Source organism: Brienomyrus brachyistius, chromosome 5, assembly GCF_023856365.1.
Source record: "Brienomyrus brachyistius isolate T26 chromosome 5, BBRACH_0.4, whole genome shotgun sequence".
Lineage (NCBI taxonomy): Eukaryota > Metazoa > Chordata > Actinopteri > Osteoglossiformes > Mormyridae > Brienomyrus > Brienomyrus brachyistius.
In genome coordinates, this window is record NC_064537.1 from 3,187,898 (window position 1) to 3,211,478 (window position 23,581).

The 23,581-nt window shown below is 49.6% G+C and overlaps 1 protein-coding gene across 2 annotated transcripts in view; it reads right to left on the bottom strand.

The window, feature by feature from the left end:
- The window catches only part of sdk2b (sidekick cell adhesion molecule 2b), a 168,607-nt gene that overhangs the window by 58,958 nt on the left and 86,068 nt on the right, over positions 1 to 23,581 (bottom strand). For both annotated transcript variants that reach the window (XM_049015168.1, XM_049015167.1), the window contains exons 2-4: positions 10,919 to 11,078; positions 6,283 to 6,389; positions 4,002 to 4,149 (exon numbers count right to left, since the gene is read on the bottom strand). In XM_049015168.1, the coding sequence (XP_048871125.1) occupies positions 4,002 to 4,149; positions 6,283 to 6,389; positions 10,919 to 11,078 (415 nt within the window). The remainder of the gene's footprint in view (positions 1 to 4,001; positions 4,150 to 6,282; positions 6,390 to 10,918; positions 11,079 to 23,581) is intronic.

Sequence of the window (23,581 nt, forward strand, 5' to 3'; positions counted from 1 at the left end):
CGTGCACACAGCAGAGGCTGAATAAAACACCAGGTCTGCTCTCGTTAAGCTAAACGAAAAGGCTGACACCTCATTTCTGATTGAATGTATGACGGTAGAGTTGAAACGCAGGAGCATGTTCTCCAGGCTGAACATGGGCAGGGCAAGATCCTTGGATCATCCCAGCACTGTGTCCCCAACACTGAGGAGGGCTTCTTATCTAATGGGACACTGCTTGAGCTGATCACATCTTCAGTTTTGGGTTTCTTACATCTCAAAGTTCATTCTTAGCTGTTTGAGAATGGAATTTCCGTGTCAATATCCATCCTTCCATCCACCCATTGCCCAAACCGCTTATCCTTCTGGGTCATGGGAGGTCTGGAGCCTATACCACGTCAATATTAGCTTTTAAAATTTAAATTTTGAGATGCTTAGCCTTTAGAGTTTTTGCTGGGAAATGTGCCTCTTAAGTATGGCATGGGGGAGGGGGGTGGCCTTTGTGAAGGTTACTGTCTGTGTTTCCAACTCCCAGAATCCTTTGCAGTGGTGCCGGTGGCATGGTTCAAATTCAATTAAGCGGTTTTCTCTTTCAGAAAAATATTATCGCCGGCACTCATTTGCACAAAGTAACCTTGCGGCTTGCGGAGAAGGCGGCATAGTGAGCCTTTGCAGCGATAGAGGGCAACTTTGGTGGGGGAGGGGGGTCAGATGAAGGGCTCTGCCAGCCGGGGAGGAGAGAGGGATCAGATTTAAATATTCCCACAGAGGACCAGACCGTGGAACAATGGAAGACCGTTTCAAACTGGCAAAACAGTCGCCCAAAATGATCCTCCTGCCCCACAGTACCCCAGCCCCTGTCTGCCCCCTCCCCCAATCTAAGATCTCCTGGCTGTGCTTTTCCCTGCTGTATCCCCTGTGCACTGATTTCCAGGATATGGATTTGACAGCTGTGGTCTGAGCCTTGGGGGGAGGTCAAGTTTGTACAATGAAAGTCACACTTAAACCTGACTTTCTTGATAAAATCCTTGGCCAAGTAAATGGGAAAATCACAAAAAAGTGATCAAATTATTAAGCTACATGTAAATAAATACCAAATGCGTGGTGGAGCACAGGACATTATGCGGGCATCCATCCCTATACACTGCTGGGGAGGGAAGAGATAATTCTGCTAGATGGACAAAGACATTTATCAGTTTCCTCTTGGCTGTATGTCACTGGATGACAGATAGTCCTGCAAGTCACTCTGAAATTAAATCCTGCCAACTTGGCAGGTTTTCAGATGTTTCTGTAGAGTAGCATGCAGGACAGGTCAGGGAGGAGTCAAATCACACCTGGTATACATACAAATGTGCATCCCCCCCCCCCCCAGTCAGGATACGGGGATGGAACAGGCAACGCCCTGTGTGCCACACACACAATAAACCTGATTTTGATTCTGATTCTGGTACCTTCCAGCACCCTTCACTCACGGCGTTGCCCTATTCGTCCCGCCGTCATCTTAAACTGCTCATGATTCTGTTGGGTGACCCTGGCCAGGGTGAGCTGGAAGTGTGAAGCCACCTGCTGGTGAGTTTTGCACATTATGCATAATGTATGTGTGTGTGTGTGTGTGTGTGTGTGTGTGTGTGTGTGCGGGGTGGGGGGTGGGCATTCACTGTGTCCTTTATAGGGCTTTAGACGAAACATGGTGAGCGGAGGTGGATCCATGGATCTGCTCATTATCTGCATGGATTCATCTGACTCTTAGTATCGCCACCTGCAGGTCTCCCACTGCACTGCAAGCCACAGTGGCCAGTCACTTATGATACATTCTCAACACAGATTGCTAATGGAAGACCACCCCCTGGACATACTGGCATTCCGTCCAGCAGAAGAGATCTGGTCCTCCAGAATCCGCCTCGGACCACTTACCCCTTCACCTGAAGGGGAGGAATCCACAACTCTGTATTAATGGTCTTTGGTGCTGATCTGATTGCAGAAAAGGAGGATGTCCAGCTCGGAAATCAATGAGTATCGTGAGAGGAAAATCCTGCAGTTATTTGTCAAGCTAGTCAGTCCACTGTAAATGTTTAGCACTGGAAGAGCACCTGGCCCCCATCCTCATGCTGGAGTAATGACTAATAACAGGATCTCTTACTTGTGGCAGTGACCAATCACATGGCATCTTTCCAGATGGCCCTCCCTGTTCTTTCTCCTCATTTGTTGCCAGAGCAGTGAAAAAAAAAAAAAAACACTGACACACCACCCCAAAAACTCATTTTGATCTGTCAGGAACAGTGAGACGCTGCAGTGGAGCGGCCAGCCCTCCTCCCCGGCAGCTGTAATACATTGCATCACCACTTATTTTCAAAAACTACCAACACCCCCCACCCTGCCTCCACCTCCACCTGCTTTAGTTGGAGAATCTCGCACGGGGGGGGCTGCCGCAGAAATTCCTGGCACACCACCGTTCATGCTGGCCTTGCTGAAAACCAGGCGTGTCCAGACAGACGCTTCTGCCCCCACACACAGACAGGCTGGGAACGGCTGAGATATCGCACTGAGAGGACAGCGCGTGTGGGGGGGGGGGGGGGGGGGAAGGGATATGTGGGGGCGACAGCCTGTGTCATTATAGGCAAAGTGCTAGACTGAACTGGTACCAGTCCAAGGCTAGTGAGAGAGCTGCAGAGCCAGCAGACACCGTGCTGGCAGACCGGGGCTGCGTTACCCCCACAATGGCGGAAGTTAGCGTTAACGATGCATCGTACTATGTTAGCTCAAGCTAAATTACATCCCAAAACCATTGTACTTTGTTATTACTACAGTAGTTTGAACCCTGCTAGTTCGAACTACAATGTTTACAAATATGATTCTTATGGCGGGTTGCCTGCAAAAACTGACAAACATCGTAATATTATTTCTAAATACAGCAGTTCATATTACATTATTAATTTATCGTGTTAGTCATATAACAGCAATAATAATATTAAAAACATCTTGTAGAGGAAAAAAAATAACTATCAGCTATTTGGCTACAATGAATATGGTGAAATCGGCTGTCTATAATTACATTTATGTTTTTAATTTTAATCAGACTATTAACACTTATATATTCCTGATCTGCCACAGCATACAGCCTATTAATGGCTCAGCGGAAATCACATGTTTATATCAGGGTTCTCGCCTATGCCGCCCTGGGTTTGAATTCAAGCATTGGTACTTTTTTGAAAAATATATATACATTTTCCATGAAAGCTCTCATGATTAAGAAGTGATTCATTAATTGTAGCCATTAATTTGCCTGTGTGTCACTGGCTTTCTGCACGTTTTTCCCATTTAATACTGTGCGTACATAAGCGCTGAATGAAAAACCGTTTCAGCATCGTCAAGGCGATGTCTGCGTGCGTAATAATCAAACCGCATTTGTCAGAACCGCTTTGCGTCTGTTGACACGACTCCCGACACCAACTTACTAGACACACTATTTTTAGATAAATTACATTTGGCACGAATTTATTCCAGGTAATTTCATGTATTTTTTGGTTTTATAAATATCACAATATTCCGCGGTGGAATTGCGATGTCATAATCGTGCACTCCTAAATATATATTAATCTGTGTAAGGAATTCTACCATATAGCACAAACAAGTGGGTAAACAACATCCTCTCCAATCATACCGTGCTCATGAACAGAGAAGAACATAAAGCTCTTACAACTACATTTTCAAAGCACTTGACATAATAGATACAGCAAGATAAATAATATTTTCACCCTATTTACTACCCTCCTTTGACTGCATTTTCCACCATTCATGAAGTTGTCGCCCGGAACTAAGCATCTAACTACACCTTCAGAGCTAAAATTTTAACTACACAACTTAACGACAGTGTTTGCGAACATTCGTTCGAACTATGGTTTCGGGGAACACCTGTGTCATACTTGCATAGTTCGAGACCATGCTTTTGGGGTAACGCACCCAGGTGCAATAACATGCTGCCGTGGAAACAAGTGGGAAAATCTCGGGGTCCACCGGGGCCTTACATGCGACTGCTGGGCGGGATCTTGCGTCCGTCTCGGAACCACGTGACCTGTGGCTGAGGGAAGCTGCGTATCCGTGGGGCTGGGATCATGGCCCCGTCCCCCTGCGACACCGCCTGGGACCGCTCGCCTTCCTCGAAGGTGCCCATGACTGAAAGGAAAGGGGGGGGTGGACAATTCAGGATCTGAGCACCACTTACGCGCCACCATGCAGTGGAAACACTGGATCTGAGCACCACTTACGCGCCACCATGCAGTGGAAACGCTGGATCTGAGCACCACTTACACACCGCCATGCAGTGGAAACGCTGCTCTCCTCTGAGTGACAGTGCTTGCAGGCACCTGTGCTCCTGTGCAAACCTGATTGATGCCGTCTCATGTTGGGCAAGAGGGCTGTCGAGATACTGTCAAATATGGAGGATATAAGGAATGTGTTTTAGGAACCAGGCTGCTGGTTCTACTGCTCGGGGGATGGCGAATGTCTTGAACCCTAAAACTTGTTCATTCAGGTGAACTTGGTGCCTACAGCAGCACGGAGTACAGTTAATAAATCAGAATCCAATGGCAAGCTGTTGTTTAGGTCGACAGGGAAACGGGATTCGCCCGTTTGAACTAGGGAACAGTCTGGGTGTCCTGCACGGATGCACTGAAGACCCCACACTCCTCTGAATGCCTGCAGGCGTCTAGCAAATTGCCTGCTGGCTTACTGGAATTTGGCCAACCCAACAGAATCCCCCAACGGCCTAGATTCAGGCACAAAAACACTACATGAGGCTTCTGCCCTGAACTGATGTGATGGGGGGGGGGGGGACGGAGCCTGCTTGCCTAATTTCGCAGCTAGCCATAACGCTAAGCTAACGTAAACAAGGATAGGGGCCAGAGCGGAACATAATGAGTTTTTTTCTTCCTGAGGTAATTCAGAGGATTCCATCTGCTACCACTGTGGCGGGAGGTGAAAATCAAAGACGGCTGGTAAATTATTCATCAAAAAGCTAATTAACCAAAATATAATTAATACTAATAAAAAGCTGCATTTTTTTTAAGAAGGCAGATGAATAAAGTTTCCTTGATTTGGGTTTGAACTCGTAGTGCAAGGTTTCCAAACGACTGTGACTGGTGTGTCTTTTCCCCCCTTAATGCATAAATAAGTAATCTAGGTGTGGAATATTGCTGGAGTATTTAACAAAATTAAATTAGAGGCTTCACTTTGATCTGCCCTTTTCCTGGTCGATGGAGGCCTAATCTTCTCCTCTCCACGTTGTCTTTCAAACTCCTAATTGCCTCGGTTTGGCTTACTGATTAAACGCAAAGCTCTGCTCCTCTGAAGATCCTGTGCACCTGTGAGCCCCCCCCCCACATCCGCAGGTGGCTCGCTGGTTAAAGACGCCGGACCCGCTGCTGGGGTACTTAATGCTAATAGCTTCCTGGCTGGAAGTACAGGTGAACCTGTCTGAACCTACAACCCAAGCTTCTTCAGAAGGAGCAAAACTAAATGAAGTATAAGGAATTTACTCAAACCCATGAATGTGGGGATGAATCATACAAGTCTGTCTACCCCCGTTAACCTTCAGCTAGCCCACCCCCCCAGGACCGAAGGGCAGCTGGATGCAGGGGGACATAGGAACTCTGCACTGTAAATCCACATTAGCTTGGGGGGTTCACAGCAAATCGTGCTGTGATTGGACTTGGTGAGGACAGGACCCAATATACCAAAGAAGATTCCAGAAGGTGCTCTGCGAGGCAGCCGTGCTGCTTTGGTGTTTTCAAGATTCTACTCGTTCACAACAACACTTTCACATTTTCTCTACCTCCATTTTTATTTTTATTCTGTTTATTGTTTTTGGACTTCTGGTTAATATGCCTGTATATTTCATACCACCATCTGCAACAAAACAACTACCTTGTACTTTTGTGTATATGGCAAATGAAAGGATGCTGTTTCTGATTCTGAAATAGTTTTGAAGCTAAGTTCCTCACACGTGGTGGGGGTTTGACTTCAGAGCAGACTGACTTCAAAACAGCCAGTCCAGGGGGCAAAATAAAAAGGCGAGAGAAAGAGGTGGCAGGACAAAGGGAGAATGAGGGAGGGGCTGCCCCAGTTCATGCAGCGTGAGGTAGAATGAGCTCTGCGTTTGATTTCATTTGTTTGTAGTTTGGGCGATCAGTCCAGAACTCCCGTGACATTGATGTTTGATTTCTGCCACACCCACCACCCAGACTCAGAGCCCCCCCCCCAACACACACACACACACACACACACACACACACACACACACACACTTACAGGCCACTTGCACCTCTGTCTTCCTCTGCAGGAGTGCACCAACACGGTTCCGGACGATGCAGCGGTAGAAACCTGCGTGGGACCGGTCCAGAGAGGGGATCAGGTACCTAGGAGGCAGACAGAATGGGGACATAGCAGTTGGCAGAAGACGTCGTTGTGTCTCTGAGTTGAGGACACCTGGGGGTGAAGGAAGCTCCACTGGAATAAGGTGCCTGCGTGCTGTATTGTGAATAACACCATGTGAACAGGTCATCTGCTTCATCTACCTGAGGATCCTCAGTGGTACCTTCTGTCAGAAATGTTACCATAGGAGTGTAGCAGGCATTAGCCAGTAAACCAGGAGATAAACCCCAGCCCAATGACCTTGAAGCTCCTGTCATTGAATTACTTCCCGCATTTACTAACCCCGACCACTGGGTGGCACTCAAACATACTGTATTCAAACGGCAGTTGAAACAGCTACTCTTGGATGGATCGTGAATCTCGTAGATGATATTACTGGTTTGGACAGACTGCCCTGATAATAAAAGCTTCCCAACATAGCACATGTCTGAGGTCATGTCAGACTGCTAATCGGCAAGGGACAGTATGTAACGTGGGAGACAATGTGCAAGCACACGGAGGCCGATGCTAACCCAGTGTTCTGATCCCTGGGAGCTTCTCAGTGGGCATCCTTTTAGCATCAAGTCTAAACGCTGTGAATTTGCAAAGTGGGACGATATGAGTCATAAATTTCACCATTTGGCAGCGCACAGTCACCAAACACCACCTCAATCACCCGAGGCGATGGCTACACTGGGGCTTCATAGCGGTAGTTCATAGCCTCTGTACCCCCCCCCCCTTATAATATCACGACTGTTCCCATTAAATAGCCTCCAAGGACCAGCCAAAAAACAATCGGGATCATGTAGCAAAGTCCACTGGATATTCGTTTCCACGGTCGCGCTCTTTGATTCGCCAGCTTCTCCATCAAACTGCTTAGGAGGTTTAGCATGGCATGGGGGCTGGCTTTCATTTCCATCCTTTTTATTGTGATTTGGTGAATGGGCCAGAAGCAGACTACTGCAGTCCCAGGAGTGCCCAAGGTGGAAATACTGGATTTCGAGACTCCCTCTAAGGCTCAGCCCAGTTGTTCTGTGGTGTTAAAGAGTCACCCCAGGCAGCTCGTACATGTCTAAAAACGAGGCCCATTATCTCAGGAATGGACTAGCTATACCCTCAGGTCAGAGATGGTCTTCATACTGAGTGCCCGGGTTACACAGTCAGGATTGTGATGATCCGAAGCCTGCCCAGGACCTAAGGCGTGCTACACCCTGGAAGGCTCACATACATGAACACGCAGACCACATTCAAGCCCTGCACCTTCACTGAACACCAGTTATTTTTGTGGGAAAACAGCTGGAGGGGAAAATGTGTGCAAGTATAGGTCTTTCACCTGAATATAGAAGGAGAGGTGCAAACTCTATACGTACAAACCCGGGGCTGAATATGACCCTGCAGCCTCGGAAGGTACAAATGCTAACCGCCGAGTCCTCACACCACAAGAATAGGACACACTGAAGGCAACAACGCAGAAGAACCTTTAATAAACCACTTGTTGCTCCGTCTCTGCCTGTGATTTCACTGACAGGCTAATGACCTCTCTGACTCCAAGCTGCAAACTTCTGCAAGGAACATCTCTCTGCCTCTGAATATCATTGACAGAGAGGAGGCCGGGCATGAGGATCAGACCTGAGGTTCGATCTCAGTGCCTTAAAAAGGTATCGATCTTGGATGCCAATCGATTCAGCGAAGAAGGTAAAGAGATACCGACAGACAGGATCACGGACGAGGGAGAGTGACACGGAGAGGAAGAGAGATATCAAGCCACAAAACAACAGGAAATCATGAGAGTCCTTCATAGGGTCAGGGCACCCTAGAGGTTATAAAAGCTGGAGGAAGCCTTTTATAGTCCTTTCTCTGAGACGGTCACACAGAACCTGACTCTGCATCCCCCTGAAGCCTGATGTTCTCCAACCAGGCCTTTAGGCCCCACAGATGATAATCAAGCATTGCATGTTAATGACGTGGACAAAAAAAAAACATCTCCGATGGATGGAAGCTGGAGAGCTGGGAGATTCAGTACAGAAGTTCAGCCTCGAGGGTAGCGAGCAGTGAGAAGTAACCGTGGCAAGTGGCTAGTTTGAAGGGTAGAGGAAGAGAAAAAAATGGACAGAAGAAAGAGGGAGGGAAAGAGAGGACAGGAAATTGACAGACAACCAGATCGATAGGAGCTGTTATTACCAGACGGTAATGAGGTATCAAGCGATAGGAGCAGAGGAGTTAGTGGAGGTACACTTCCAGCCAAGTGAGCTAAATTAGCCCTTGTGCAAAGTCTATTAAAACTAATGGACTAATTAGGAGCTGTGGCGACACGCAGGCAGTGAGCACAATCGCGGGGGCAAGTCCGGTGCGGTGACCTCCCCCTCACTCCAAATGAGAGAGCGATGGAGGTAGGACGAGATGGGTGGAGTTCTTGGATCAGCCCTTCAGAGTGACTTTTATGAAGTTTCAGCTCACCGACGCACGGTTAATAAATACGATTAACCTTTTGAGGGGGACAGGAAGCAGGGGCTCCTGGAGTCGGGAGGGGCAGACAGTGATTGATTGGCGCGCCACACGGATGCCAGTTGGTGTCAGGTCCCGTCATTAAGCGTGACGGGGGTGAGGATGCTGGACTGGGATAAGGACAGGAGGCAGGCAGGAGAGATGGGCGGAGGTAGGGGCGCCCTGGGGAAGAGCTTTGCATTTTCTGCCTGAAAGTTAAAAGCGAGAGATCAATGGTTACTTAATGCTTCATAATGCACCTCTTTGAGATTATTCCAAGGCCTTGAACTGCTGATTTTCTTCGGAGCTGTCTGCCAAGCTTCTGAAATCCCAGACTCCTTGAGCCAGGCACCACGACCTGCCTCATCAGCCACAGCACCGTGCCCGTTGCACGTCTCTCCGGTGCCCGTCGGACCTCATGGGCTCCCGAGGGTGAGGACAGACACCGCGGCTACGGCTCAGCCCGTGAAGAAGGATTACATTTACAAATCTGGCAACTGTGACTGCACAGCCGATGGTGGTACGAAGTGGGCTCCTGGCTTGTAAACACCAAAAAACACTAGTGCTCGAGATCCAAGAAGAAACCGCGGCTCTTGCTCCAGATTGCTGAGGGAGATATACAGTCTTTTGGAGGGGGGGGGGGCAGCTCTATGAGAGAGCATGCACAGCTGGTGTTCTGGAAATAGCAACGGGATGCCAAGGTCTCACAGGTGAACTTTCAAAACCTGAGAGGAAGGGTGATTTATAAGCCCCTCCACATTTCCAACCCCTCCCCCCCCTCCCCCGGAACAGACAGGCAGAATCATCCTAGCACCCCCCCCCCCCCCCCCCCCCACACACACACGCATCACACACATTCTTTAATTATCTCACTTTGCTGCCTCCGGATGATAGCGTGGCTTGTTACCTTGTTAGGAAGCCCTGAGCATCCCTCTTATCCTGCCGGAAAACGGGAGTCATCAGTGCGAACTTGGGTACAAAACCGTCACGAAACCATAACCACTAACGAAACGATTTCAAAGCGGCACGTCGACAGCAGCCACTCCAAGGCCTGAACCACGGGGTGGGGCGTGATGGAGCAGGTGACAGCGCGTGGCCTCCCTCGTTCATGGAGATGCACGGCTTGGGACAACTTCTGCTGCTGGAGATGGTGGAACGACACAAGTGCATCGGATGAAGCCACGTGCTGGATGGGCGAGGGATTCTTCCCAGCTTCTCCATTCTGTGGAGTGTGCTGAGGAACTGTTATGCTGCTTTCTTCATGAGGTGCTTCCATAAACTTGCATTAGTGTTGATGATCCGGGGCAGGACACTGTTTTCGATCTTCTGCATCTTCTGTTTCTCTCCTGGTCTATTCCAAAAATGGACTACTTCCTCCTCTCAGTAGGGATAGTTGTAAACTGTCTGATGATGTTTAACAGCGATGAAGAAGGAGATTTACCCACTGCCTAACAAAACATGGCCGGTAGCTTGTGTTGCAGTATGTGCCCAGTGCTCATAATGCTAGACTACTGTTTTATTCAATCCTGTGTTTGAGTTCATGATGATCCAGGTCTCCAAGTAGCATGTTTTTATGTTTATTGCTGGGATCTCACTAGAGCACCACCTACAGGCAAGGGCAGAGTGTGAAGGGCACTGGGGAACTGATTCAGTGATTTTATCTTTCCTAACAAAGCCCCCCCCCCCAATTAGTAAATAAATATGCCCCAAGGACATGAAGGCTCATTGCTGGCAACATCTGTGACCTTTGTGTTAGCAGTTAAGTCCCTTATCTTGCCTTATTTCACAGCGTTCACATGTGACCAAGCGACGGCATTTCTGGTGAAACCAGCATAGCGGGGGGGGGGGCTTAGACACAAAATCAGGAGGGAGGCGGGGGCCGAGCGTAAGGAGACTCAGATAAGATGAGGAAGATTAGAAGAGGGGGAGGCAGGGAAAGATGGAGGTCATGTTAGTAGCCTATCTCCGCGGTTCTTCAGCTAACATAAATGCTCGCGTGACACTCACGAGTTTGCAAGCGGCTCAAAGCAGGGGATTCTGGGAGGCCCACCTGTACTCCAGCGAGAAGCGGGTCAGCTCTGTCTCGTTGTGGATCCACTTGAACTCCAGGGGCCAGCTGCCTTCTGCCATGCAGGTGAGCACCAGCCGGTTCCCTTCCAGGTGCAGCTGACTCCGCACCGGCTCTGTCTTGAAGTATGGCGGGACATCATCTGTGAGGAAAGGGAGGGATTTGTGAGGGGGATCAGTACAGGCTGCTGCGGCGATAAAATGGGGCTTCCACCTTCCGTGATCCAACCCTCCTGACCTCATCGCCTTGCCGTGTAAGTATACACATTTGCAGGTGTCTTACAGGTAATCCTGCTGTAATGTCACGAAACGAAAGGCCAAAAAGCCTATCTTGGAAGACCCGACCGAATTGGCGCTGACAGGCCACCTTTGACAGAACCACCACCCCCCACCCCCCCACCATCTTAGCCCAAAATGCAACATTCCCGAATTGCTGAGGAAACATTGATGAGGAAATGGCAGTCAGATTAGCCAACAAATATGCTAATTGAAAAATCTAGCAAAAAAAATGATTCCAGTTGAAAGATCCTTCCATTGCAGACTGGTGCTGAAGAAGGGAGATCTTCCTAAAGATGACATTGTATTTTCTTCTGTCTATATATAGAATTGGGCTGTGGCAAGAAAACCAATTTGATAAAGTGATCCTGTTGAAATCGGTACAGCACCCGAGACGCAGAAAAGAGCAGATCAAAAGGATTCCTTAAGAACTCAATGGATCGCTTGTTTCTACAAAGGTCTGTGTTGGAATGAGAGGTTATGGATCGAGAGCATCAGCGCTTCTGGGTAAATTGTCTCTTATATCTCAGCGTCTCGGCGGTTTATAATGCCTTGTGACATGCGTGTGGACTCCTCCGACCTCTCCAGCGTGCACCGCAGTCACTCTCTCATTTTCCATTTGCCACCTTGCAGCAGACAATTTCGCGGCCTGACAAGCACGGAGCAGCCACACGAACGCAGCAATGTCACACCGGCCTCCTCGTGTTTTTCAGAGAAAGGGGAAAGTCGGGGACAGAGAAGCTGATGGGCTGCTCCGTTCATGGACCGTCGGTAAACATCAGCCACTGGGGGGGGGAAGTTTGGGCCAAGTTGATGAAAACATGGGAGATCTGAGCAGAGCGTGGAGATTCGATTAGATGGGCAAAGCTAATTTTTCCCTAGTGATTTGAGTCATGGTTTTTATGCAAGATAGAGAGATAAAGATAAGGGGAGGGGGGGGTAAGGAACTGGACACAGAGATGCCTCTTAGCACAGAGCTAAGAGGACAAGGTAACAGAAACACTGTTAGTTTGAACATGAGCAGGGGTCAGTGTCCAGTCCCAGTGAGGTTGTGGGTTCACGTCCCCGATGGGATATAGCAGGTGCGTCTAAAGCAGTGATCAGAGACTGTCTCCACAGCAGAGCATTAATCGCAGCCCCCGTCCCACTGGATGCCACCCCACACACACACACACACTCAGTAGACATGGCACCGTGGTATTTGAATGCATGTAGCTCAAACTTCACAAGCCAGGCAGCCGTTTACACCTCCTCAGTCATTAATGGGAACATTAGCCAGGTACAAATGCTTGGCCCGCGGTTAGGATGCATAATTAAACAGACATACTCTCATTTACAGGGAATAAAGGGGTGAGAGACAAGCATTTAGGGGCTCCTCCCTGCATTCTCTGTCACAGCAGCTAGTGCTGAACAGACTGCCGCTGTGTTAGTGGGGAAGACGACTCGGATATGGGGAATGGAGAGGCAGGGAAATGGGGGCTGCTCCGAAGCCGAACAGGAACACGCACCTAACACAACAGCCAAGATCTCATCTGACACGCCTCTAGACTCCAAACTCAGCAATCTTTTTGCTTCTGGACAGGCTAAGTGGGTCACATTGTATGAATCCTTTGCAGTGACGTGTGCCTTTGACTTCTTGCCTCTTCTTAATTAACATTTACTCATGTATCAGTAATCTGTGTCCCAGCTACAAGACACTTACAAGACCTACTGTGTGGTGTGTGATCTTGACCCCCAACCACAGGGGTACGTGCTCTGCCCTTACCCTCGAATCCATATCATTATTATTGAAGAAATGTGAACCTGATACGTTTAATAACTGAATAATTTCACTGAATGTCACTGGAACTGTTAATTTTGAGATCCCATAGGTGTATAATAATCAGGTCTACTTTAGATGTTTAGTACCATCCCGAGCTTCTCAATGAATCCTCGCGTTGTGTAACTTTATCACGCCATGAAGTCCATTCGCCTGAGCGGTTTCAGCCCAAACATGATGCTCTTGTTGACTTTTCAGTTCCAGTGATCCGGTTATTTTTTAGATACACATGATTAACATGCTTTTTTAGTCCTGCTCCTCGAGACCCGTTGTGTATAATTTGTGTAATCCTTCAGAAATTAAACAGAATATGTGTTATGGAACCTCCAACGCAATGTCATTTTGGGGGTGCCACCTTGAAAGATTAAATCAACTAACATAATTTCAAAGTATGACTTCAAATTATGCTTCTTGCGAAAAATAATTTGTGACATTCATTATTTCAATTAATAAATATTTATCTTTACAAACAGTGCGGTGCTGCTGTGTTTTGCATGCCGTTATTTGATTGTGTGATGCAAACAAACACTTAATCAGTATTAAAATGATTTTAATCAAGGCCTTACTTGATTGCTCAAGGGCTAAGAATGATTGAAATAGCATTGAAACAAAAAATTACAGGCTGTGTTTATCTATACCTTCAGTCTTGGCTTCTCTGAATATACAAATTCATTCTAACAGCGGTTCAATCAGGGGGTAATTAATTAGAAGCTCGAATAGAATGAAATCTATTGTATACTGTGGGTTGGCCACACCCCCACACCAAAATAGTCCCTACCAAAATCCAAGCGATTGTCCCACAATGAAATGATCTCTACCATAACAATCTCCACGACAAAACATCCACTCCTGTATGAAAGCAATTGTCCGACAACAAAAATATCTGTTCCGTAGCAGTTGTCACAGAGGAAGACAAACACATTGCAACATTCGTTCCCACACTAAAGCATTTGCTCCCATACCAAGGGCAGCATGTCTCCTTATGAACACAGTGTCCCTCCACTATGGTGGCCTCCTGCTTATTGGAGGTTCTGGAATGGTATGAGACCTCCACTGGCCGACAGGCGTGTCTGGGTACGTCATGCTAGGTCTCACACCGCCACAGAGGATCGTCTCCACTGTCACTCTCCCCCTCCTCCCTGCCATGAAGACATGGCAGTGCCCAAGAGTATTAAAGCTGTCTAAAGATATCAACCGCCACTCAACCTCTGGGAGGCGCTGTCCTGAGCATGCCCCCAGGAGCTCAGCTAGCTGCAAAAAGTGCCTGCCCAAGCAGTGTAGCTAGCCATGCACAGAGTGTAATATCAAAGGCCAGCTAGCTGCACACAGAGTGTAACGTCAAAGGCCAGCTAGCTGCACACAGAGTGTAATGTCAGAGGCCAGCTAGCCATGCACAGAGTCTAATATCAATGGCCAGCTAGCTGCACACAGAGTGTAACGTCAAAGGCCAGCTAGCCATGCACAGAGTCTAATATCAAAGGCCAGCTAGCTGCACACAGAGTGTAATGTCAGAGGCCAGCTAGCCATGCACAGAGCCTAATATCAAAGGTCAGTTCGCTGCACAGACTAACGTCAAAGGCCAGTTAGCTGCACACAGAGTATAACGTCAAAGGCCAGCTAGCTGCACACAGAGTGTAATGTCAGAGGTCAGCTAGCCATACACAGAGCCTAATGTCAAAGGCCAGCTAGCTGAACACAGAGTTTAACGTCAAAGGCCAGCTAGCTGCACACAGAGTGTAACGTCAAAGGCCAGCTAGCTGCACACAGAGTGTAATGTCAGAGGCCAGCTAGCCATGCACAGAGCCTAATATCAAAGGTCAGTTCGCCGCACAGCCTAATGTCAAAGCCAGCTAGCTACACACAGAGTGTAACGTCAGAGGCCAGCTAGCCATACACAGAGCCTAATGTCAAAGGCCAGCTAGCTGAACACAGAGTGTAACGTCAGAGGCCAGCTTGCTGCTCACAGAGTGCAACGTCAGAGGCCAGCTAGCCATACACAGCGTCTAAATGTCAAAGGCCAGCTAGCCGCACACAGAGTCTAACATCAAAGACCAGCCAACTGAACACAGAGTCTAATGTCAAAGGCCGACTAGTTGCATACAGAGTCTAACGTCAATAGCCAGCTAGCCACACATGGACCTCTCCTACGGTCCCCTGGGCTGCCAGCTCCAAGTTATGCTATGAATATTTCATTTGAAGAACTGGGAACCAGGGACACCACACAGTCAAACTGACACTGTGACAAGCCCAAAAACATACACTCACGCTACACTACACACTTACACTGTGTGGAAGCGGCTTATTTGAAAACCAGTCAGGAAGAATAAATTTTGTCCCCAGGCTCAACTGAGTCCAGCTGAAATGTGATGCAAGAGCCTGACAGGGTGATAGAGAGAGGAAGAGTAAAAGAGAGGTGGAGAAGCAGAAAGGCAGGGAAAGAGGGAGAGATAGAGAAAGAGAGAGGGGAAGATGGAGAAACAGAGAGGACGAGGGACAGAGAAAGGGAGTAAGAAGGAGAAAGCGGGAGGGATGGAAGGACAGAGAGGTAGAGGGAGAAAGAAGGAGGGAGTAACAGGCTGTGGGTAGAGAAAAAGAGAGGGAGTAAGAGGGAGGAAGGGGAGAAAGATGGAGAACGTAAGAGAAGTAAGAGAGAAGAGAGAGTAAGAGAGAGAAGAAAAGGAAGAAAGATAATTCAATTTCTCCAGAATCTCTATATTATTTTGATGATTTTGAGAAAGATAAGGAGAGATGGAGAAAGAGAGGGAGGAATATAAAGAAAGAGGGAGAGAGGGAGGAAGAGGAAGGATAAGAGGCGGAGATGGACTAAGATGGATTAAGAGGGAGTACAAAAGGAAGGAGGAGAAACAATTGGATCCTGGTGAGGAATGTCACTCAGAAGCTGACTAGAGGTCAACGGTGAGAAGCGCTGATTCAGAAAGGGCGAGAGGAACAGGCTGTCCTAGGAGGGACATCGCCAATCAGGCATAACTAATCTACTTAGAAACACAGATCCCTCCACAGCTACTCATCTCAGCCGTGCTGCTCTGGGCTTTGCTGATGCTCTGTATGAAGGGACAAAGGACTCGAGGGGTTTTGGGTACCACCGCTCACATGCAGCTAAGCCCCCTCCCTCAATGATACAGCGGAATTATGTCATCAGAAGGAGTCTGTGCTGTGCCGAAGATCCCTCCAAACTAAGACGTTAGCGCTGGGATGGGGGGCCTGGACACAGGGCAGTACAGCCACAGCTGCCACCACTGTGCTGGGAACAGGGATCCCAGTGCCATCTGACAGCCCCCCCTCCGCTCCGTCCCGGTGTGCCCCTCCTCACACCGTGTCCATACAATCCACTTTTCTGACACTATAAATTACACACCTGCCAGGCACAGAAGGGGTCACCGGCCTGTATGTCACGCCTGAGATCTAACATAATGGCCATCGGTGCCCAGCAGGTTTGGTGCTGCTGGGAGCACGGGTTTTGAAAGCCGGGGAGAAATGTGGGCCATCTCTCCCCCCCAGGGGCAGGACTGGTGTCTCTGGGTTCCCCACTAAATGGGTAGATAAAAAAATGCATTCACTTCCTTTTTAGTGTAGTGACTGTCTGTGGCCAACAGGGGGACCTCGGGGGCCCCTTAGAAAAGTGTGGTTTGAGAGGTTAGTAAACGCTGCTGCTGCTCACATTTCACTGCCAAAGTTTCCATCTGAACCGCCTTAAACCGGCTGAGGACCCTGATGCCAGCTCTCACTGACATGATCACAGACGTGAAACCGGTCTCCCGAGGGCTGTGGATGTAGGTCACGGGTGCCGTCCTAGCCATCCCTCTGTCGGGCTCGCCGCCCTCGCACCCTGCGGCACTATCCGGCAGGCTTCACTGGGGACCCAACTGTCGATATTTCTCTCAGAGTGCCAGAGTGCTGGTCCGCATAGCGAAGCAACAGCCTCGACGAGAGAGAGGCAGATGCAAACACAACGTTCCCTGAATGACTAAAGCTGGGGACTGAGAATTGGTGTAGTGTAGGGGTGAGTGAGGTGAAGGTGGCTCTGGGTAACAATGCTAATTTTAAACCCCCACCCCACACAACACACACACACGCACCCCTTGCTGCATATCTCCTCTAAAAAAATGGGTGCCTTTTCCCATGATACCCTGAGAAAGGGGCGGGTCTTCTATGGTGCGTTCATAGCTCTCTGCCTACAGGAACAGGGGATGATGGGATTGGATGGGGTCGGGCATGAGGGACCCTTTTTCTGCTGGAACAGGTTGTGGTTTTTGGCGGCACATGCAGTGTGTATGTTTATGATGGACGATAAAAATCATCGACTCCCTCTGATTGCCGATGTTCGGCCAGTGCTGAACCAAACACTGCCGACTATGTGGCTGGGGGACATCGATGAAACGGCGCTCTGTCCACACACACACACACACACGCACACACACACACACACACACACACACACACACACACACACGCAGGCAGAAGCTGCCCCTAAAATCTCAAATTAACCAAACATCCCCGTTCCAGAGATTATCCCTTTTCACTTGAGCCCCAAGCCCTGAATCGAGGTCCTGCAGGTCTCAGGGGTCCCTGCCGCTGTGAAGAATAAGTTCCCCCACCTCCCCCCGGGAGCCACAGGATGGAGGGGGCCGGCTTCGAACTGCAGCGCTAAGCCCCGCGACTCCTGGCTCAGAAATCCATACACCAGAGACCTGCTTCCTGCATTCGGGACCAGAATCCGATGGCGCCTGGGTCAAATCACTGTGCCTTGCTGGAGAAAGGGGGGTGTACAGAGGCGGGGGTAGCAAGGGAGAGAGTTGGGGGGGTGCAGGAGGAATAAGAAGGGGCGGCAAAATCCCTAATTCCTTTTAATGAGGGTCTTAATTTAGGTTCTGTTTCTTATTGTGCTACACTAAGCCAAGGCCTGAAGAAAACGAGGTGGGGGGAGTGTTTCTGCCCCCCCCCCCCCCCCCCCCACACTTTAGCGGTGGGCGGGTGGGGACAGCCACTGTGGCCAGCTTTGGGACTAGGGAAGCACCTCATGATGTGGCCTCAGATCCCGGGGGCACGTAGTTAGACCTTTAGAATGGTTTTCCCAGCTAGCTACGTCGAGATGGATGCCTTAAGCGACCGCCGGCTTCTTAAATTGGCCGCTGATTTAAAAGATTTGCTCGTTTCATTGTGGCGGGGATTTGATTTACGGGAAACGGGCGCCGTGGCGATGGATGTGGCTCAGACGGCGTTTTTCTATCGGCCATTTCCGTGGTGATTTAATCAGCTGCTGCTCCAAGGAGCTGAAAACTCTGAAGAAACTTCAAAGTCATGAATAGAGCCCAGAACCTTCCAGCTACTGGGAATGGCCACAGTGTGACCAGTGGGGTATGGGGGTGCCTATTACCGCGACGAGAATGGGCCAGCACTGATAAAAGAACTGTCCAGAAACCCTGATAGAGCAGCGGTAGCCACACAGGAAATGAGACATTAATAGGTATTTTCCAGCAGTGAACATTGTACAGCAATCTCCCAGTTTATTGTTTTGAGTTTTTTTTTTTTAAACCAAAATTTGTGTGCAACTAAGTTACACATTTTCATAACGCTGTAGTTTGTGATTGTGGCCCAGAGATTGAATTTTTGTCCTGCCTATTGGTGCGGAAAATGCTTACGAGCTGCAGCGAGCAGCAAACTCGTTAAGCTGTAAACCATGAGTGCAGCTTGACATACGGATGTCTGCTTAGGGGATGATATTACTAAGGACGGGATCACCGAGCTGGGGGGGGGGGAGGCGGGGTGGCAGGGACTGTCATTTTAGGTCTTTCTCCTGGGGAATTCACCGGAAATCCCTGGGAGCAGTCACTTCCCTGTCAAACCAACACTAAGTGCTGTGAGGTTGTGTTTTACCTCCGTTTAAAGAGTCCTGCAATTTTCATTCATTATTCAGTGCCCACTCTTGAAATAGATGCAGTTTCAGGTGTCTGACTGTTTAATTACAGGTTTGTAAATAAGTAAGAAGCAAATCAGGGTCTCTGGCCCCTGTGTGGAATTTAATTTTTGGTCTTTGGGGTGGGGGGGGGGGCAGTTTACCTGTTGTTTACTGCTGGTCTGATGGCGTGAGCGGAGTTAAAAAAATTCCTGGACCGCACTTCACCGGAAGGTGCGAAAATGGAACGTTCCGGAAAGCTCACCAGAGAGACGGTGCCCTTGCTCTGCTGCTGAAGGAGAAGCAGCGGCCGGCGTACGGAGGGAACCAGAGAACGAGTTCTGTGGAGGTGGAGGCAATTAGTCGGGATTCCGGGTCCGGAGAAGACAGCCTAGAGCTTGGGAAGTGGCAGCGGCGGTATAACCGAGGACCGGAGCACTTAACGAGAGCCGGGAGTCTGACCAGCACCTGCCTTTCCCACCAGGTCCTACAGGAGCAAAACCTGTGTGGCGACCTCCTCTCTGTGTGGCGACCTCCTCTCTGTGTGGCGACCTCCTCTCTGTGTGGCGACCTCCTCTCTAACCTGGGAACAGAAGCAGGCCGAGCACACAGGGTCTCACTCGGTCCCAGCCTCCACTATCTGGAGGAGGGAGGAGCTTCTCTTTACACCGTTAGCCCAAAGTAACATTTCCTGTCATTTTTAACTAAGTGCCACTTTTGTAGATGCCAGCGGTGTGGGGAGGGGGGGTGTGACCTGTTAGCTGGCTCCGAGGAGAATGCAGTATGAGTCAGGGATGAGCGGGAATCTCGCACAGAAGCTGTGCTGTCCCACCACCCCTGAGCGCTGTGCACTCGGCCGCAGAAGAGCCACACCCTGCGCCTGAAGTCGGCTGTCACCGGCTGCTGTAGGAACGCAGACCACACTGGAGAACGGCACCCACTGATGTCAGTGAGGGTTCTGTGTCAGAGCCCACCACCCTTAACCCTCTGGGGTCTAGGGGTACGGTACACACTTTCACTGACTGGGGCATGGTCACATATATAATTCAATATCATAAACTTAAATCATGGCAAATAAATTATCCATCCATCCATTTTCCAAACCGCTTATCCTACTGGGTCGCGGGGGGTCCGGAGCCTATCCGGAAGCAACGGGCACGAGGCAGGGAGCAACCCAGGAGGGGGGGCCAGCCCATTGCAGGGCACACTCACACACCATTCACTTTCACACACACCTATGGGCAATTTAGCAATTCTAATTAGCCTCAGCATGTTTTTGGACTGTGGGGGGAAACCGGAGTACCCGGAGGAAACCCCACGACGACCATGGGGAGAACATGCAAACTCCACACACATGTGACGCAGGAGGAGACTCGGACCCGGGTCCCAGAGGTGTGAGGCAACAGTGCTAACCACTGCACCACCATGCCCCCCCACCCTAACCACTGCACCACCATGCCCCCCCACCCTAACCACTGCACCACCATGCTGCCCCGGCAAATAAATTATTTCTTATATATTTGTTTTGGCGTTAAACTCATCTCAATCTTAGTGTACTTTGTAAATATGTCAGATTTATGTGAAGTTTTTTATTTGATATCAAAGTATAGATTGCAGAATGCAGTTTGGAACACTTGCAGAAGAATTATAAAAACAATGGTGGCAGTTTGTTCTGATCCCAGATATCTGATCACCAAAGTCTTGGCTACATGAAGATGACTAAATGGTGTAGCTGCAACATTCAGCTGGATAAATAAATAAGAAAAACCGAACTCATGTCACTATTTCTGGCTCCTTCCATTGAATATGTAGGAGCTCTCATGTGTATGAATGAGCCATTCACACCTGGCCACACCCCCCCCCTTTATGGTGCTGATGGGGATGTATCTGGATCGCGATTCACCGCTGCGCTGTTCATCTAATTACCATGCGAATGCGATATGAATACGAGGAAATGCGGCTATTTATAATGCGAATAGCGATCTTCAGGTGAGGGCGGTGCTACACCCCCCCAATCCCCCCCGATGCAGGTAAAACAAAGAAAGGTGACATGGTTTAATTTTTTGCCGATTTAACCAAATTTAAAAAAACTGTAATACTTCTGACAATGGAAGTTTTGAAAAGAAGACAGATTATGGATTTAGTCAGCGTGTTTTTTAAGTTTCTACAATAAAATTTCAGCAAATTATGAACGGAAATACATGAGAAAGATACGCAGCATCGCCGACGATGCCGTCGACCCCACAGGGTTAAGTGAGCAGCTAAGTGAGCCATTAAGGAACCCCCCCCCCCCGCATCCATCCATCAGCCCACATCCATCCGCTGATAGAAACGTACAGAGTGCGGTCACCTGTTAACAGCCCCTGCCCCCCCCCCCGGCTTTACTCTCCCTTTTAGTCCCTTTTCCCCATTGCACAGAGCAAGCCTCCCACACTGATTACAGATCATGGCCATCTCCACCCCCCCTTTGACCCCTGACCTCTAGGCCTTGACCTATGAACACACAGCCCCTCCTCAGCAAACCCCTCCACCCTTCACTGTCCCAGCCTATGTGTGTCCATCCCCACTGATGGTGGCTGTTAGAGCCATCACTGATAATTACTCCAAAGCCTATGCCATGTTTCACTTTGTTCCCCCCGCAACAAGAATGGGCATTGGATTGGTTACCATGGTTACCAGCCACCTATATGCCACTTTAAAATTTTAACCCCAAGTCCCTGGGAGATGTGGATAGGAGGAGTGGGGGGAGGAGCGGATTGGAGCGGCTGTCCTAGAGAGTCCTGAGCCCTGACACGAGAGACCCCCCCACAGCCTGCTTCCACCTGCCCAGCGACTGGGACTCAGCTGGAGATCAGGATCTGAGCAGATGTTTAATAAATGCTGCGTCCTTGGAGGGCCAGATCTAATTACCTCACAGTTTGGAGAAGAAGCATGTAATTAAAGGAGGCTTTACAGTGGGGGGGGGGTCTCTGCCACGACCGGCGCGGACAAGTCTGCGTGGGGAATTCTCAGCCGGGACAGGTGACGGTTGTCTGGGTCTGGCTCCCCCCTGCCTGAAGAGCTTCTGCCAGCCATGCCTGGCGTGTGTGACGGCCGGGAAACCCCCCGTAGGATGGGGGTCTGCAGAAACCCTGGGCCGCCAAGAATCTGCCCAAAATGCACCGCACTCAGGCCCCAGAAGGGTCACCCACGTCTGTCATTTATGGAACTTCTATCTCCATCAGAGTCTCTAACAGCCAGCTAACAAATTGGGGGGGGGGGGCTGCTCTAGCTGTTGGTGTCACAGGCCTGCACCTCCACCTCTGAGCCTGCAGATGGCGACGGGTCAGAGCGACACGGACGATTATCAGCATGTTACAGTCTAAAGCTAATTAATGCAAAAAGACGGTGCGGCACAAGGCCATCTACCCCGCTGGCTGGAAGCGGGTCACAGTCACACTCGCTCACGGTGACACCCCTCCCGAAATCCTGGTTAGGTCTTTAGCAGTGATTCCACACTTTTTACCATCTGCTAAGACTGTTTACACTTACCTAGATAATTAGGCACTAATTAGGTGAGGCTGGCGGTGGGGGGGGGGGGTGGTGGCGGTGAAATTTTCAGCCAAACATGCAGCAGCGGTGAGTGCGAAGTAGGCGTCGCCAGCAGAGGGTCATGTGACCAGGATCCCTGCCCACACGTCTAAAGCCTGTTTAAACTATGTGACATCAGCACAGCATGCTGACTGTCAGGCCTGTCTGTGCCCAGCTCTGCCCGTGCAGGACCAGCAGGCCTGCAGGCGCTCACAGCGCCCCCTGCTGATGGACAGTGAGCTATGTGTGTCCCGCGGTAAGTAACTAGCATGGCGTGTGACTGCCTTTAATAATTAGTTCACGTTTTAAACTTTCAGCAGTGTCATGCTGTCTCCTTGTTTTCAGTGTCTTTCGTCTGACCCTCCCTTCCTTCAGAGGAGGAGGCATGTCCTCATTTGGAGACTGAAAGGTTGAAAGGTCAAAGGTCAGTGGGAACTATCTGGGAGCAGCTGTCACCACAGACAGCTGACACGACACGGCGCACGAACCACTGACATTAGAAGGAGGCTTTCTGCGACATTTTCAGATTCATCTATTAGTTAAAAGATCTCAGCAAAGCAGGAGGTGTACAAAGGGGCTGTCAGGAGGCGCACAGGCAGGCAGTTAGGCGGAGCATATGGGGGGATCAGGAGGAGCACACGCAGCTGGTTAGGCGAGGGAGGGGGCATCAAGAGGCACCCATGGGAGCAGTTAGGTGGAACACGCAGAGGCGGCCAGGAGGTGCACAAGTGGGCAGTTAGGAGGTGCACAAGTGGGCAGTTAGGTGGAACACACAGAGGCGGCCAGGAGGTGCACAAGTGGGCAGTTAGGAGGTACACATGCAGGCAGTTAGGAGGTGCACATGCTGGCAGTTAGGAGGTGCACATGCAGGCAGTTAGGAGATGCACATGCAGGCAGTTAGGAGGTGCAAATGCTGGCAGTTAGGAGGTGCATATGGGGCACTAAGGCAGAGCACACATGGGCGGTTAGTCAGGAGGCGCACATGAGAGCAGTTAAGCAGAACACACAGGAGCGATAAGGAGGCACACATGTGGGTGATTAGGAGGCACACAAGGGGACAGTCGGGA